The sequence below is a fragment of the Dermacentor albipictus genome, chromosome 1 (genome assembly GCF_038994185.2).
Source record: "Dermacentor albipictus isolate Rhodes 1998 colony chromosome 1, USDA_Dalb.pri_finalv2, whole genome shotgun sequence".
In the NCBI taxonomy this organism is placed as follows: domain Eukaryota; kingdom Metazoa; phylum Arthropoda; class Arachnida; order Ixodida; family Ixodidae; genus Dermacentor; species Dermacentor albipictus.
In genome coordinates this window covers 276,678,026-276,695,809 of record NC_091821.1, presented here as the reverse complement: position 1 = coordinate 276,695,809, position 17,784 = coordinate 276,678,026, and the positions used below count along the sequence as shown (strand labels likewise).

General features: G+C 48.9%; 1 protein-coding gene across 2 annotated transcripts in view; it reads right to left on the bottom strand.

Moving 5' to 3' along the window:
- The window catches only part of LOC139054394 (transcription elongation regulator 1), a 317,005-nt gene extending 311,567 nt beyond the window's left edge, over positions 1 to 5,438 (bottom strand). For both annotated transcript variants that reach the window (XM_070531327.1, XM_070531328.1), the window contains exon 1: positions 5,245 to 5,438. In XM_070531327.1, coding sequence (XP_070387428.1) covers positions 5,245 to 5,360 — 116 coding nt within the window. In that variant the 5' untranslated portion in view covers positions 5,361 to 5,438. The remainder of the gene's footprint in view (positions 1 to 5,244) is intronic.
- Positions 5,439 to 17,784: the final 12,346 nt, after the last annotated feature.

Sequence of the window (17,784 nt, the reverse complement as noted above, 5' to 3'; positions counted from 1 at the left end):
AAATCCGAAGAGCTGGTGCAGCTGACATTGTGACCTGAAGGTCAGGTACGCTCGCGAATCAGCTGAGCATCTGCTCTTCGCCGGTTTCGTTCGCCCGGCGAGCGAGACCGGCATGTCTTGCGTGCCTTTCCCACTATGTGCCTCTCGTGACATCACACAAAGAAGTTCACTAGGCTGCTCGTTCAGTTTCAGTTTCATATTTGCGCTTTTTTGCTCACATAAATTATTTTCGTATTTGCAAAACAATTCTATCAGACGCGTGACAGGGGGAGGGGGTCTCGGGAACCAAAAAATTTCCTTACCATGGCATGGTCAAAAAAAGCTAGAGTTGCCCTTTAACTGAAGTGTTTCATACAGCTATGGGAAACTGCAAGTTACCCTCCTCTCTAGCTATGCTTTTCTTCCTCAATTTACTCGCCGAGCCAAGTTCTGCCTTCACTGAGTCTGTGTCACGATGTGACGGCGTGTCGTCTACTGGTGTCATGGTACCAGCATGCGAAGCCCCTCCGATTTCTTTGCTAGCCACCTGGCAGTCAATCCTCAGCAAGAGCTATCCAAGTAGCTTGCATTACGAGCAATCTGTTTCGGCCGTTTGCGTAATGGACCCACAGCTTGAGCAGTTGCGCCGGTTGAGCGAAGATATGGGTTTGGACATATATAGCAATACACTTTTTCACAATCCTGAGCTCCACATTGACGACGGAAGCCAACAATTCACCACCACCCTTGACGATAACAACAACCACTAGTAAGCGTAAATATGGAAACTGATCTTTGCTATTCGATATGTGATAGTGCAGTAGTAATCCTCCAGCGTAAAGTGATAGCCACGAACGCACAGATTCTGCACCTATCAGATACCGACAGCCCAATGCGTTACAGCCACTCCACTCACCAGTTGCCTTGTACAGGGACACAGATATCACAGCTTGACATGTTACCAATTGCTAAATTTGCAGCCCACAACACAAAAAGGGCGATTCATGGTGCTTGCAAAAGAAACCTCGAAACCAACAATGACCAGGCAGCTCACGTCAGCAAGAAGCGTATTCAAGCAGACGACACTTGCTGTGTGCCAGAAATGCTTGCGTGTAGTGATAAATTGTCATGTTTTCTCTTTCAGTTACTTTTTTTAGAGAGACAAATTAATCAGTATTCTAACTACTACGAACAACAGTTAAGCATCATAAAGTTGGAAAGATTATCAATGACACGTGGGTAGCCAATCGAATAGCTCACCTGACCGACGTCACACTCCCCCGCCATTTAGCAGGGGACGAGGCGAATGAACACTCAGGGGAGCCGCCGCTGGGATCGGTAGCGATGCACATGTTTAAAACCTTATAATTATGTGCTTTATGCGGAGTGCTTAAATGTGCCACTTAATGATCAGTAGGGCCTACTCTAACAACTCAGAACGTTTGTACAAAATCATTTCAGGGTCCCTTTAAGTTATCCGAGCCAAGTCCACACTCACAGATGCCTAATGTGGCACGTGACTGGTTAATCAACCAATGCAGAAGACGCAATGCCACCACTGGAAATGCTCTGTGCGGCAACAAAGGAAGAGAAGAAAGAAAGAGGAGGAGGGGTTTGTCATGTGATTCAACTCTGCTCCTCAGCTTCAGTATGGGGGAAGGCAAGGAAGGAACGACACTTGTGGACACTAGTCGAGGCAAAGGGAGAGAATGTCTCTTTACATTGACCCTCCCCTCCTGGTGGCATGGTAACAAGAGGATTTCTTCTAGCTCGTCCAACATGAACTGATTTGGAAAATCATTTTGGTAAAACGCTCCCAAGTTGGCATAATGGGGCCTGGTGAGGGGCCCTTGAAAACTTACTTTCATTTCCCTTATTATTTCTGCCATTTCAATTAAACGGACCCTGAAACGATTTTGATGATTTTATACAAACGTACTGAGTTGTTAGAGTATGTCCTTCTGATCATTAATTGACGCATCTAAGTGCTCCGCATAAAGCGTGTAATTTATTATAAGGTTTTAAAAACTCACATCACTGCCGATCGCAGCACACTGCGCGGCGGAATTTTCAGCCACCCCTACCCACATGACGCAAATCGGTCAGTGGGGCAAGTTATCCGATTGGCTGACCAGGGCGCGTGATCGATAATTTTTCCAACTTTATCGTGAACAAATGATGTTTGTAATAGTTGAAATGTTAGTTAATTTCTTTTTATAGAAAGAAAGTAACAAAAAGAATGCACAAGAACAATTTTTCTTTACACTTAAGCCCTTCCAGCACACAGCAAGTGTCGTCTGCTTGTGTTCAACGTGCTCAGTCTTTGACGACAGCTCCGCTGTCAGTGTCGGTCTGTCTTTGTTGCGTTGTGGACTGCAAACATAGCGACTGGCAATATGTCAAGCTGCGACATCATGTCCCTCTGCAAGCCAGTAGACGAGCAGACTGGCTGCAGCGCATCGGGCTGCCGCTATCCGATCGGCACCAGGATTTGCGCAATTGCGGCGGTCACTTTACACCGGAAGATTACTAACGCAATAGCGTTTCACGAGCCCGGTATTAGGGTAAACGCAGCCGCAAAGGGGACAGGGCCTGGCCGTGTCCTCTTGCGTGTCGTTTCATGGGATGAACAGAAGCGCAAATGTGAATGGTCTGCACAGTGCAGCCACCTGGTGGCATAGAGCTCAACCAGACAAAGTAGCAGTGACAAAATGCATTCCTTGCTGCTGGTGTAAATTTTTCGCAGGAGTGTAATCGTTAACACGTTGTTTTTGTAAATGTTTAAATTGTTTTACACTCGGTTAGAGCAACATTAGCTTTTTCTTTAGCTGGTTAAGCTCTTCGCCAACGGGTGGCCGGACCGTGGAGACCAATCAGGCAGCTCACGTACGCCTACGCTAAAGTTCCTTCATCAGCTTCAGTTTATGCTTCCACCGTTCCGTCGAAACGTTCCGCTAGTGTGTGGTTACCGGAATACCAGACACATTCAGCGCTGCGACGGAATGCTCGCAACGCACACTGCTTCGATAGCTCTCGCTTGGGGTCAACAGCCAAGCGGCTAGTGGAGAGGTTTCACGTGGGCGGGGGCGGGCTCCAAAACAACCGGAAGTGGACGACGTGACGTCGCATCGTGACGCAGACCCAGTGAAGGCAGAGCTTAGCCTCGATCGCTAGGCGAACGAGCTGAGGAGGAAAAGCATGGCTAGGGAGGAGGGTAACTTGTAATCGCTTGTAGCTCCATTATTACGTAACGCTTCACTTAAATTGTGGTGCGAATGTTCTACTTAAGCTGTACCCTACGCGTCTACAAAATTTGTCCGAACCGTTTCAGGGGCCCTTTAAACATAATGATTAATTTCAACTATGCTTTAACTGTTTTTACTAGCTGTCCTCTTATTCTTCTCTCTGGATCATTCATGATACGACTGACATTTGAGAAAAGCAATTTACCAATCGAGCTCAACAGTCCTCTTTGGTGTGCCTAGCCCTGCCACACCTTCTTGAGAAAGGTGTGTAATATGACTGGTACTTAAGGCCATCACCTTACAACCAAACACAAAACAAGAAGTTTAAAGTGTCACCTTTTCTTCACTCTTTATGGTTAAAGCTTGGGCGAGCTGGTTATAGTTCATTATGGCGGTACTGCGCAGTGCGTGAATGTAGGAAAAACAACAGAGAAGAGTATAAAGTGCTCTTTACTCTTCTCCGTCGTTTTTCCTACATTCGTGTGCTACGCAATACCACCGTTACAAAATAATTTTAGCTCGTTTTCTCAGTTTGCGTTGATACCAAGCTTTTATTTAAGTGCGTAGTGTGACCTGCTTTAAAGGCACTTCTTTACGTTTTCGATGCTTATATTACTGAAAGCAGGTACTACCACATGAAATAGACAAGCACAGCAAGCAATGTCGTCATAAAAACCTTCTGTGGGTCACCTGGTAGCCACAGAATGACAGGCCTAGGAACAGAATGCATTACACTCGTGCCTGTAGAAACTACAGCCTCTTATTGGTGGTCAAACAAGAGATGTCTCAGGCTGCAGCCAAGGACTTGTGTTTGGGGCAACATCAACATTGCCCTGAGGAAGACAAGACAAGTCCCCTTGTCCAGCCTGAGACATCTCTGGTTTGACCACTGCTGCTAAACACCATCTTCCTGTTATACCTATTTGGATACCAACTTGGGGCACTCTTATCAAGACCCCTGACAAAGGATATGGTCAAGATGCCTGACAAGAAAAGCATGAAGCTTCACGAAGGCTCCACTAATGAGCAGCTTGCCTGAACCTGCCAGATGCTACAGTGAGCACTGGGTAGTTGCTAGTTACAACGGTAAAGAAGTTAACAAAACTTAATGTTGGGCAGGTTCGTATACATTCCTATTTTATAATATGGAAGATGGTGTAAAAGCAACAGACATGTTAAACCCAGTGGTTCTTAGAAGCCAATGTGAAGAACCTGATATTTAGGTACTCACAAGTGCTGCTAAAGGTAGTGTGTGCGGGGCGATGCATGATGCTACAGGTGCCCAGAAGCAGTTAAGGTATAAATTCTAGCTCTCGCAGTATTTCAGGAGAGACATGAAGAAATGCGGCCACATTAACTGCCAAACGATATTGCACTGCCGAATTGTTTCTATCTTCATATTACTCTTCAATATAGCGGCAGTTATGCAAATTACGCTGTTTACTGCATATTAGGATGACCCCACCAATACCCACAGGCTTTGAATAAAGAATGCAAGAACAGTTTTGCGAAAACACATATTTATGTTTTCAGTGATTTGATCAATTTATGGTAGGCTGTATAGCAGTTCCAAGCTGCGTCAAATTTTGGCGCGAGCGCTACGAATTCACTACACTTGCCGGTTTGCCCAACATTGATACCAGATAGCAACACTCTAGGCAATCGTTTACATGCAATAAAGCAACCAGCTTCACAAACAGTCAGCAAAACGAAGGGATGTCGTTCTGAAACCGAAATCAAGCCTGCTAAACGGTACAATTAGAATAAAAAGAAAAAATCTTGAAACCACGTTCCCAGCTTGAGGAACTGGAAAGACGCGCGCTCCGATGATATAGCATGCAAGCAAACGCGTGCGTCAGACAAAGCAAGAAACGAGGAATCAGACAATAGTTGCTAGTTCTCTGGCTCACAGCTACAATTGACCCAAAGAACAGCTTAAAAGAAAATTATTCATTCGGGCGAGGTTCCGCCATTACAAAAAATCAGCAGATCGTGTAAACGTTCACAGACGCAGCATTACCTTGGAGGACCTCTTGGCGGAAAACCATCGGTACCTCGGTTGCGATGCATAAAACCGCCCTTGACACCATCGTTTGGGCCGTCACTATCGGACATTTCAAAACTGTTGTCGCCCATCAGCAAATACTCTGTACAACCAGTACAAAGAACCGGTAGAAAACCACAACCGACGCGGGCCGGGAGTATTAGGAGTATAGAAGGCCAAGACAAAATCCCAAGCTTTCTTATTTGCAGGTGAAGATGGCGCAAGACGTAAGAGTGCTTTAAACAAAACTTCAAACTTCATCTTATGCAAAAACAATAAATAATTTTCAAAATTTAAGTACTGTCTTTATTATAATCAAAATTGTAAGTGACCTGGTTTTTTTTTATTTTAAAAAGTAGCACGTTTTTTTGCTTTGTTTGCACTCAAATCAGCAACAAGATCACATTTTATAATCCAAATTATGCATGATAACATTTAACACTTATTTTTTCGGTTTGTCAAGCAAAAAAAACTGCGAATCGCCTTTGTTTTTGTCCGTCATGGCGGCCATGACGTATTTCTGGCGTTACTCCATGACCTGTGAATGGCCTCTGCGCTGGAGTTTAAGGTACAGTAGCGGCGCCTGGTGGCGGTGCGAGAAACGACATCTGGGTCGTACCAGCTTGGGTCGTATAGAGCCCTGGCTGTGGCGAAGCACGTTCCTAGGACGAGTTTTGCGTCGATTCGCACTTTTTTATGCCCTGTTGCGAGTGCGAAAATGCTCGTCACTTCTCACAGACCACGCCGACCACGCTGCGAGCTCGCCGCAGCCTATAGTTTAACGAAAACGGACTCTCCGTGTGCCGTGGGACGTAATGCTGGGAGCAGAAGGAATCGGTGATGCCGATCCGGAGAGACCTAGCCCAGCCTCGAAAAGGCGTCACCGTCATTACTTCTGCGTCGTGGGCTGCCATGAACAAGAAGGCCTGAATCCCAACATCAGATTCTACCGTTTTCCTTCAAGGCCTCACGAAGTGGAGCGTCGGGCGCGCTGCATAGCTGCAGTTCGTCGCGCTGAGTAAGCGAAACTTCGTGCCATGCTGACTGCTTCGCTTGTCTTGAAGCTTGCTTTATTATCTGCGTTCTAATGTTCGGTCTTTTGCACCTACAGTCCCGACAGCAGACCGACATAGCAGCAGGCATGGCTGGTAATTCACGATTCGAGACCCGGCCACAGCGACAATTAACAATTCGACCGATGCCAAGTGGCGAAGTGTGTGCAAATGAGCACAAATGGTCGGGCTCATTCGGTGACAATTCACTACTCCACTACGAGTAGCGCAGGTTAAGAGAGTTAAATGCGCTCATCCTTGATCTCAAGCCAGCACGTTGAGGCAGCGCAGCAAGGCAGTATTGATTGCAGCTCATCGATGTTCGAGCGCTGTCATTAAAAGCTACATCAAGCTAGCAGCGCACAAGCTCGCGCTACAGCGCGATTCGCACGCACGTGCGAGCTCATATCCATTGCATCAGTTTAGAGGCATGCAGTCAACAAAAATTGCAGGAGGCCCGCCGTTTGGCGACATGTCGAAAGACCGCTGCCGTCGCGGCGCGTACGATCGTGCGCTCGAGCAGTTTGTACATCGCGGCGCGTACCGTCGTGTGCTCGAGCAGTTCCGTACACATGATGTCTGCTTATCGCTGCTGTGGATTCATTTATAGCACGCATTTCCTCGCGTTTGTGCGCCTGAATCTAGCAGCTAGCGTGCAAACCTTACCTGTAGTTCCACTTCGTACGCGACTCGCTTCACTTGCGATTGACACCGCGCTAAAACTTCGCCGCCCAATTCTTGAACGGCGTACACGTATTCGGCACTGCATAATTTCTTGCCTTTACGCAGCGTGCCACCCCTGAAAAAATCTTCGGCGCCCGATATTCGCTGCAGGCCGTGAAACAACACAACCGAAAGTGGCGGGTCCATATTGTAAACGTGCTTTCCGAAGCAGACGACCGAGCTTGGTACGACCCATTTTAGGACAGAGGGCGCTTTTTAGCACCCTTATCGCAGCGCCCCCTGGGTAATGCAAGAGCCTCATTCTCTCAGCTAACGCGTGCGCAGCAACCACAGAGCCCTCGGGAGCGATGTTCAGGGATGTACAGATATGTTTGAGGGATTGCCAGTAGTTTGAACGAACTACAGGGGCGCTGCGAGCGCCGCTCGCGTGACGTCAGGGCCCGGACTCGCGCCTGTCGTCTGCTACAGTTCGGGCGGTGTCCGGGCGCTTTCTGCAGTACTTTCGTTTGTTCGCCCTCGTTTTCTTTGCTTGTATACTTATGGCGGTCGTGTCAAATATATATTTACGACGTCTTCATTCGCGAAAATTTTTTCAAAGAGCTTAATTATTAGACGACAATGAAGCTCTCAAAGGCAACGCTACAGTGCCAGCCGAAGGAGCGCAGACCAGCCCATTGCGGGTTTTTCATGCGCGGATCGACAACCGTAAAAACAGCACATAAAAATCCAGCTATGATGTCATACATGCCACGGTGCAAAAAGTATGTCACACATGATGGCTATATATGACTCCTACAACAGTTACCTTGATTTTAATCCGCTGAAACAGGTTTGCTCAAGACGAGTGCTTCATGGTGCAATATCGAATTTTTTGCATTTCTTCACAGAAACGCTCGGCAGTAACATGAGGACATAACTAACCCTGGAGTTAAGATTCTACGAGCACCACTTGCTTCTTTAACTGGTTCTCAAAATCAGGCGGCTCTTCACGTGTTTATTTTAAGTGGTGGTAATTTGAAGTAAAGCTAATGAAGGCTTACGGCTATCTGCAGAATTCGAAAAGAAATGGACCAATATATATACCCTTTTCCATGCTACACGTTCAACTCCTTTGAGGAATTTACTGGTGCTTAATTGTTACTTGAGGAATATACATGACTAATCTGTTTGGCGAACTGACACAGGCTGCATGCTCGGCCCAAATTTTTTTAGTGAACTATGCCTTTTAGACCGCATGGCTGCAGCCTGAAAGAAGCCGAAGCGTCAGTCACTAGTATTATGGGACATATTGAAGGTATCATAATTCCCCGTTGGGAGGTCAAAAATCAAGGGAAATATGTAAGGCTTGTGGTGCTTTCTTTATGAAGATTTGTGAGGTTTTCTTTTATGTACCGACCAAGTGAATAGTTCTCGGTTTGTATAATTATACAACGCTCGATCGAGACATGGTGAGGCAGAAGGTGCTTGAATTTTCCTTTTCTAGGTGATCTAAGCTGCGCTGTAGTACCTCGATAATACTTTAGGCATTCCAATTGTCACTGTAAAAAATGCTTCATGGTTTCAATTCGAAGTTATAGTGAACTGATGGGTTCCGCGAACAATGCGTGCCTCGCCATACTAAGAGTCCGTTGCTACTGTTGCGTGAGGGGTGTGCAATATTGTCGATAAAGGCTACTGAGGGCCATCATGAAACATTTCATCGCTTGCAATTGATTGGCTCTCGACCTTAACCACGAAACTTTTCTCTCACGTGATTGCTACTATGGTATGAGTGAATTAACTATGTAAATACTCTACACGACGCGCCGTCGTGTTCGCAGCCATGATCAATTCGTTTTTTGCTATTTCTTTTACGCCTTAATAAAGTGTCCACATTTCACTAGAACAACTCACCTGAGTAATAGGAATCATGATGACAGCTTCTCTGGGCAATGCCTTTCTAACACGGATAACACGTGTTGACGCCAATTACCAAGATTTTTCTCCATGCAAGATGCAATGTCTCTCATAGCTAAATACTACGCGAATGTTAAGTGTTTAGCGAACATCACACATAACTTCGCGTGTAGAATTTGCAGACATTCCTTTTATGCAAAATTTATGGACAGACACGGCGAATATATGCATCGTAAAATCAGTAGACCCCTTCAACGCTACATAGCTTGCGATATCCAAGCCGCACATTTTCCCGACTCACGCGCTTTTGAAGAAGAAACTGTGGTTCAGGCATGGCACCAGAAAGAAGCCGACATATCCTTCAATAAGTACGGCTCGAGCCACCCATATCTGAAGCAGACACGAAGGGAACGAGCGCGCGCGGCAGCCGAGCGAGCAGGAGCGAGCGGCGTGCTGGTCGTGACGTCATTTGCGAGAGGGCGCCACTCCAAATTCTTGCCACTAATGGGCTCGAGAGAGAAAACAAGGTAAATATACCTGGTAGCGAAGCTTCCATAGGAGCCCATACGTTCAAAACATGGCGGTTTATCGCCGGTTCATAGTGTTCCTTTATATGCTCTCCCTGCGGGAGCATATACAGGAACACTACCGGTTCATGGGGCTTAGCGCCATCTGTATGTGGTGGGAACACGCTGGCGGACTCTCCGTCCCACGGCACACGGAGAGTCCGCTTTCGTTGAACTATAGGCTGCGGCGAGCTCGCAGCGTGGTCGGCGTGGTCTGTGAGAAGTGACGAGCCTTTTCGCACTCGCAACAGGGCATAAAAAAGTGCGAATCGACGCAAAACTCGGCCTAGAAACGTGCTTCGCCCCAGCCAGGGTTCAATACGACCCAAGCTGGTACGACCCAGATGTCCTTTCCCGCGCCGCCACCAGGCGCCGCTACCATACCTCAAACTTCAGCGCAAGACGCCCATTAGGGATCACGTGGACATAGCGGTTGCGTCGGCTGCTTCGGGAGCGCCGAAGCGAGCTGAAAACGAGAGTTTAAATTTCCTCGTACGCTGCGGTCCTCATTTAGTGGCGAGATTTTCCCGCTTCGGGTGTCTCCTTTACAACGCTTGAAAGCACTTCAATAGGTAGTGGCTGCCTTTGAAGGCGCGCAATATGCTAGGCTACTGCTCGGTGCCGCAGTGCCGGACTTACGCAACGGAGCCCGGTGTCATTCACACGTAGCCGCAGGACAAGAAGCTGCGTGGAGCTTGGCTCGTGAAACATAAAACCGGCAAACAGTCATCGGCTACAACTCGGGTATGCAGCAAGCACAAACGCGAGGAAGATTTCTGCTACGGCGCCGGGTCTGCGATGTTCGGAAAACGCGCATTGAGACGCTCGCCCGAGTCCGCTGCCCGACTAATGTCATGACGGTTTGGTCTATGAACTTGTCGATGCTATAGATACTGGCAAGTTCACTGGAGTGGAAAGGGAGTGGTAAGAAGCACATTAAAAAAAAAAGCATGGCATATGGTCATGTTTGTGTTATGGATTAATGCACTGGATTATCAAAAAAGAAGCAGCGGGAAATCGCACGCTGAGAACACCGATAAACATACAGTGCGGCGCAACTCGAGAAATAATATTGAAACGTCCAAGAATTTAGAAGAAAAAAAAAAACATTAAATCGTCGTGATGGCACATCACAGTACCCGTAGGCGTCGAAGCCTCTACAATGAAATTATTTTTGAATAGCTCTGATAGCGGCCACGCAACAATGGTTGCTCGTATACTGTCAAATGCTCATATTCTGCCGCCTAAAGCTCATGGCACGGCGTGAAAACGCGCACGCGGTGAAAGCGATACAGTGCAGTCGCCGCAGTCGATCGCTCGAATCTGTGCGATCGCTGCATTGAGGCTTCATTCTATTACGCTCCATTTAGTTGTACAAACACTATAAGAACATATTTCACATAGTTTGCTCTCAGCGTTTACCTACCTTTCACGCAAGAAGCCGGTTCGGGAGACTCCATAGCGGTGACCGCGCGCAGTGGCGTTCGCTGCACGTATTCGGTAAAGAGACAGCGTCTGTAAGCGATTGTGTGCTTTCAGTTTGCCCAAGAGTATTATTTCGACAGTAAGAAACTTCTCTCGTTTCGAAAGTACTTACAGAAATATCCGGGAGAGCTCGCGCGTGGTGTTTTCAGTGAGCGCTGACAGCAAAACCTATGCGGAGCGCGCCGCGTGATCCCTCATACTACGCCAGCGAGGCGCTTCCGATAAATGGCGCCTTCGTAACTCCTCGCCGCCAATATAGTGTTTGTCCCCCAGACATGCCGGCCATTGAGTTCTTAACCCTTTGAGGGTCGAATTATTTTGAAGAAAACTTTCCCGGGTGGTCAAATTATTTTATTGCAGATATTGAATGTAAAAGATGTATAAAGTCGGGAATAAATAGTAAAAAAAATTAGGGAACAGTATTTTGGTGTCGGCATCACTCAGAACTGCAATATGTTCAATAGTATTTTATTTTTTTTTTTATATTTGGGGTTTTACGCGCCAAAACCACTTTCTGATTATGAGGCACGCCGTAGTGGAGGACTCCGGAAATTTTGACCACCTGGGGTTCTTTAACGTGCACCTAAATCTAAGCACACGGGTGTTTTCGCATTTCGCCCCCATCGAAATGCGGCCGCCGTGGCCGGGATTCGATCCCGCGACCTCGTGCTCAGCAGCCCAACACCATAGCCACTGAGCAACCACGGCGGGTAATAGTATTTTAGAGTGTGGTACTACTTGAAACACGAGTCTCCGCGCAGCCGCAGAGAGCGAGAATACCTCATAAGCGGTGGTGATAAACGAGCTAAGAGCCGTGCCAATCAAGATAGAAATCAACTTCCGCCGCCCCTGCGATAGCGTGCCGACAAAGATAAAAATCACGTTTCGCGCGCTTCCGTTGCGGTGGAACCGAAACCGCGAAAGCACGTTGCCGCTGAGAGCGAGAATACCCCGCGAGCGGCGGTTATAAACAAGCTAAGAGCAGCGCCAATCGAGATAGAAATCAACTTCCACAGCATTTGCAAGACAGTGCCGACAAAGAGAAAAATGACGTTTCGCGCGCCTCCGTTGCGATCACGCGGCGAAACCGAAACCGCAAAAGGGGTGTGGCCGCAGTCTGCGCGACGCGCTGAAGCTTGAAGTCAGTTCTGTTTATCTCCCCAAGAAGGTAGCACAAATTTCAAACGCTTCTTGTAAGACCTAAGAGGTGGCAGCACCTCCCAGTAAGCGTGCATCGTCATTATGGCGCGAAATTTCAAACGGAGGGTCGAAACCGTACCCGTACGGCTAAGACCTTGCGGGACAGAAAACCGCCGCCGTACATGTACGGAAACCGTCAAAGGGTTAAATAAGTATGAAACGCCGGCATTGCGGAGTACGGTCGAGTTTGTTTACGCTCCGCCGCTGGTTGCCCGCGCGGTGAGGCAGGGCACGGACGCCCCATTTGGTGATCGCTGTGTCTAAAGGGCAGTGGCGTAGCAACAGGGGGGGGCCGGGGGGCCGTGGGCCCCGGGTGCAAGGGGCCAGTAGGGGGGGGGGGGAGTCATATACGTCTGAAGACACCCGGAACTTGTTGATATCATCGCCTTCCTCGATTACAGCCGGGGGGGGGGGGGTGACAGAAGACCTATGGGCCCCGGGTGCCAGACGACCTAGCTACGCCACTGCTAAAGGGGCAATGTTCTGACTGGTGTTGTATAAAGCGCGGGTCGATTTTTTCGTCGCGACGGAAGCTTGGACTTTTACAAGCACTGCTCCAGGAGCGCACTATAGAAAAAAGAACGAGGGCACATGTAACCGGCAAACGGAGGCCTCAGGAGAGCACCGCGGGTGATGGGGGCGAGGAGTTATCTGTCGGAAACACCTCCTTTGCGTAGTATGAGGGATCACGTGGCGCGCTCCTCATAGGTTTCGCTTATGGCGCTCAATAAAAACACCACGCGGCAGCCCTCCTGAACATTTATGTAGGTCCTCTCAAAACGAGGGCAGTTTTTGACTGTCGATATAATAATATTGAGCAAACTGAAAGCACAGAATCGTTTACAGACGATATCTCTACCGAATACGTACAGAGCGTGCCATTGCGCGCGGTCGCCGCGATGGAGTCTCCCAAACCGGCTTCTTGCGTGAAAGGTAGGCAAACGCTGAGAGTAAACTATGTGAAATATGTCCTTATAGTGGGCTATCTGTATAAACAAATGGGGAATAACAGCATGAAGCCTCAGTGCAGTGATCGCACGGGTTCGCCACGACCCACTGCGCGTCTGCATGCGTGTCTACGCACAATGTTTTGCTTTCGCTGTGAGCTCATTTTCGCACCATGTTTGAGCTTTAGGCCGCAGCATATGATCATTTGACAGCACTCTAGCAACCATTGTTACGTGGACTTTATTAGAACTGTTCAAAAATAATTTCGTTAGACTTCGACGCCTACGGCGACTGTGATATGCCGTCGCGACGATTCAATCATTTTTTATCTTCTAAATTCTTGGACATTTCAATATTAATTTCTCAAGTTGCGTCGCACTGCATGTTTATCAGTCTTCTCAGCGTGCGATTTCCCTCTGCTTCTTTTTCGTAAGCCAGTGAATTAATCCATAACACAAACATGACCATATGCCTTTTTTTAATGCGTCTAATTACCCCTCCCTTTCCGTTCCAGTGAACTTGCCAGTATCTAGCATCACCAAGTTCATAGACTAAACCATCATGACATTAGCCGGGCAGCGGGCGAGCGTCTCAGTGCGCGTTTTCTGCTACTCACCGAATATCGCGCAGTCCCGGCGCCGTAGCAGAAATCTTCCTCTCGTCTGTGCTTGCTGCATACCCGAGTTGTAGCCGATGGCTGTCTGCCGGTTCTAAGTTTCGCCAGCCAAGCTTCACGCAGCTCCTTGTAATGCGGCTACGTGTAAATAAGGCTGACATCGGGCTACGTTGCGTATACGTCCGGCACTGCGGCACCGAGCAGTAGCCTACCATGCTGCACGCCTCCAAAGGCAGCCACTACCTATTATAGTACTTTCAAATGTTGTCGAGCAGACAGCCAAGGCGGTAAAGCCTCACCACTTAATCAGAAACGCGGCGCAGGTGGTACTTCAAACTTTCGTTTTCAGGCCGCTTCGGCGCTTCCGAAGCAGCCTACGCGGCCGCTGCGTCCACGTGATCCCTCATTGCAGGTCACGCTGACAGTGGCGCCAGCTTTTCCAGTGGTGGAGCTCGCCCCCAATAATAAAGCAGGCGGCGCAGGAACTCCACGGCACCCAAGGGGTAGCCGGGTAGCGGGGGGATCAAAGATGGAAGCAGCTAGGGCGGCCCGTGGGTTGAGGCCGCGGAGGCCGAAGTGTGCCAGGGGATGTTCGCATAAAAAATTGCATGTTCGCGATAGCCGATCTTATACACCCCTGCTGGCACGCGCAGGCCTCGGCGGCGTCCTGGAAACGTCGTTTGTTTGTTTACCCGGGGGCGCCGCCAATAATGCGAAATAATGGCACATCATTGCAATTCGTAAAAACACGATTGAATAAATATAAATACGTCCAGCCGCCAACTTGTGATGCTAGGTTCAGCACCACCGCGCCCCGCGAATTCTGCAACACCAGTCAGAACTTTGCCTCTGAAGGTACGTCGGACAGCTAGACTTTCTCTGCGGCGCTAGTGCTGGGTCAGTCATCGTCACCGGCGGCCTTTCACCCACTTGCGTTCAACCGCGGTTGCTAAGGCTTCTAGGTTTTAGATTTAGATTCTAGATTGCTTCTAGATCTTCATGTATGCGGCCCGGGCCCACTACAGTCGCAAGCCATGATCCGCTATGACTGAGAAAAAACTATTACAGCGCAAACACATGCAACCACAAAGTATGAAGGACAGGACACAAGCGCTAAGGGGTACTGATTACTGACTTAGCACGAGCGCTCCAGGTGCCAGACAGTCTGTCCGACACAGCGGTCGCCTTAATCGGGCGTCCGTGCCTGCTGCTTCACCTATTTTACCAGACCGGCAGCTAGCGTCCGAACGTAAACAAACTCGACCCCACTCCGCAATGCCGGCACGCCTAGGAACAAACGCCTACAACACGCGCTAAGAAAGCTCCTCCGTAGTGCCTAGGCAGAGTCATATTCAAGAAGCAAAAGCCCCCAAATTTTCTTTCTCACGCCCGCTCTTACTCGCCCCTGCGCACAAACGGCTGTCGATCCCTCAAATGCACGTCTCGTCACCGCCACCACTTCCTAATGTTAAATAAGAAGTGCGAAGTGGCCACGAAGTGGCTTTGTTGCATGTTACGGTAAGTTAGGCACTGTTACAGTGTACTGTTATAGGGTATCGTCCGGCGGCAAAAACATGCCTCTTTTTTGCGATGACGGCCGGGAGTGGATAAACGGATGGATGTTATGAGCGTCCCCTTTGGAACTTGGTGGGTTGCGCCACCAGACCTAGCGCAGCCTCGAAAAGGCGTCACCGTCATTACTTCTGCGTCGTGGGCTGCCATGAACAAGAAGGCCTGAATCCCAACATCAGATTCTGCCGTTTTCCGTCAAGGCCTCACGAAGTGGAGCGTCGGGCGCGCTGCATAGCTGCAGTTCGTCGCGCTGAGTAAGCGAAACTTCGCGCCATGCCTACTGCTTCGCCTGTCTTGAAGTTTGCTTGATTATCTGCGTTCTAATGTTCGGTCTTTTGCACCTACAGTCCCGACAGCAGACCGACATAGCAGCAGGCATGGCTGGTAATTCACGATTCGAGACCTGGCCACAGAGACAATTAACAATTCGACCGATGCGAAGTGGTGAAGTGACCAAGTGTGTGAAAATGAGCACAAATGGTCGGGCTCATTCGATCACAATTCACTACTCCACTACGAGCAGCACAGGTTAAGAGAGTTAAATGCGCTCATCCTTGATCTCAAGCCAGCACGTTGAGGCAGCGCAGCAAGGCAGTATTTATTGCAGCACATCGATGTTCGAGCGCTGTCATTAAAACCTTCATCAAGCGAGCAGCGCACGAGCTCGCGCTGCAGCGCGATTCGCACGTACGTGCGAGCTCATATGCATTGCATCAGTTATTACCAGTTATTAAAATGGACAGATGGCCGCTACTACAAGGCAGGCATAACTACTTGTTTAGCGGCATGCAGCCAACAAAGATTGCAGGAGGCCCGCGTTTCGCGGCATGCCAAAAGACCGCTGCCGTCGCGGCGCGTACGATCGTGCGCTCGAGCAGTTCGTTCATCGCGGCGCGTACCGTCGTGTGCTCGAGCAGTTCCGTACACATGATGCCTGCTTATCGCTGCTGTGGATTCATTTATAGCAAGCATTTCCTCGCGTTTGTGCGCCTGAATCTAGCAGCTAGCGTGCAAACCTTACCTGAAGTTCCACTTCATACCCGACTCGCTTCACAATTGCGATTGACATGGTGCTAAAACTTCGCTGCGTAATTCTTCAACGGCGTAGACGTATTCGGCACTGCATAATTTCTTGCCTTTACGCAGCGTGCCACCCCTGAAAAAATCTTCGGCGCCTGATATTCGCTGCAGGCCGTGAAACAACACAACCGAAAGTGGCGGGTCCATATTGTAAACGTGCTTTCCGAAGCAGACGACCGAGCTTGGTACGACCCATTTTAGCACAGAGGGCGCTTTTTAGCACCTTTTTCGCAGCGCCCCCTGGACAGTGCAAGAGCCCCATTTCGGACATGTTTACTTTTCCACTGCTCCCGCTGAGCCCAAGGGCTTCAAGGAGGCCAGTGGTGCCTAAATCGACCGCTAGGTAGACGTCTTCACATTTCAATAAAACATGCTCCATAGTTTCCCTAGCTTTACCGCAGCAAGCACATGCTTCTCCTTCCTTATTATATCTCGCTTTGTAGGTGCGTGTTCTAAGGCATCCCTGATCTCACTTCGAAAAGTAATGAGCTTCCCTTTGAGTAGTCATAAATTGTTTATTTCCCGATTTCGTTTTTTTCTCTTAAGTAGTTACTCGTGGCAGGTTTATTTTCCATTGCCGCCACCCATGAGATTATTTCGGCCTCTCTGACTTTCCGCTTGACGTTCTTTGTTGCTGTGCTGCCCACCCTACACGCCGCATACTTGCTGGTAAGCTTCCTAGTTATTTTCCTCCATTGTGAATTAATGTTATTCCTGAACAAATACCTGAACACTCTCCCAGCCCATTTACTTTCTTCCATATTCCTCAGGCGTTCTACATACTCAATTTTACTGTGAACTTCCCTCACTTCAAAACTAGTCCAGCCCTTATCACCCTGCACAACTTCATTTGTAGTCTTCCCGTGAGCGCCCAATATGCGAGGCCACCCACTGACCTATGGTTCTGTTAATAACGGCCCGCTGAGGTGCAAGTTTTGCCAGCCAGTTTCGAGAGCGGCGTCAACTTTTCTTGGACAATACGCTACGTCCGCCACTCTGCGTCGCGGGATTGCCGAGATGAGGTCGACGAACCAGGCTTTGTGACGGAACCCGCCACCGCTGACCTGGTCTGCTGTGAACAAGGGAGTCCCCGAGGGAACGTAGTTCGAGGCCCCTTTTCACGCATCGTTCCTGACGTCAGCACCTAGTTCTGCGAAGACCGTCTGACCTCGGTTGAGGACCGTGAACCTGTGCGGAAGTGTGTGTGTGTAATCCCTCGCGCAAGGAGGCGGCTCGTCTACGGTGTCTGGTCGGCCGTTTCCCTCCCCTTGGGATTGAGGGGGGACCGAGTGTTTATAAACCGCTGTTGTGCGGCTGCTCAGGGTACTTTCTCCCGCAGTCATGCTAGACTGATGAACTGCAACGTGCTGATGTAGATACTGTAAATAAACCCATATTCCTCGTTCTCGATAAGAAG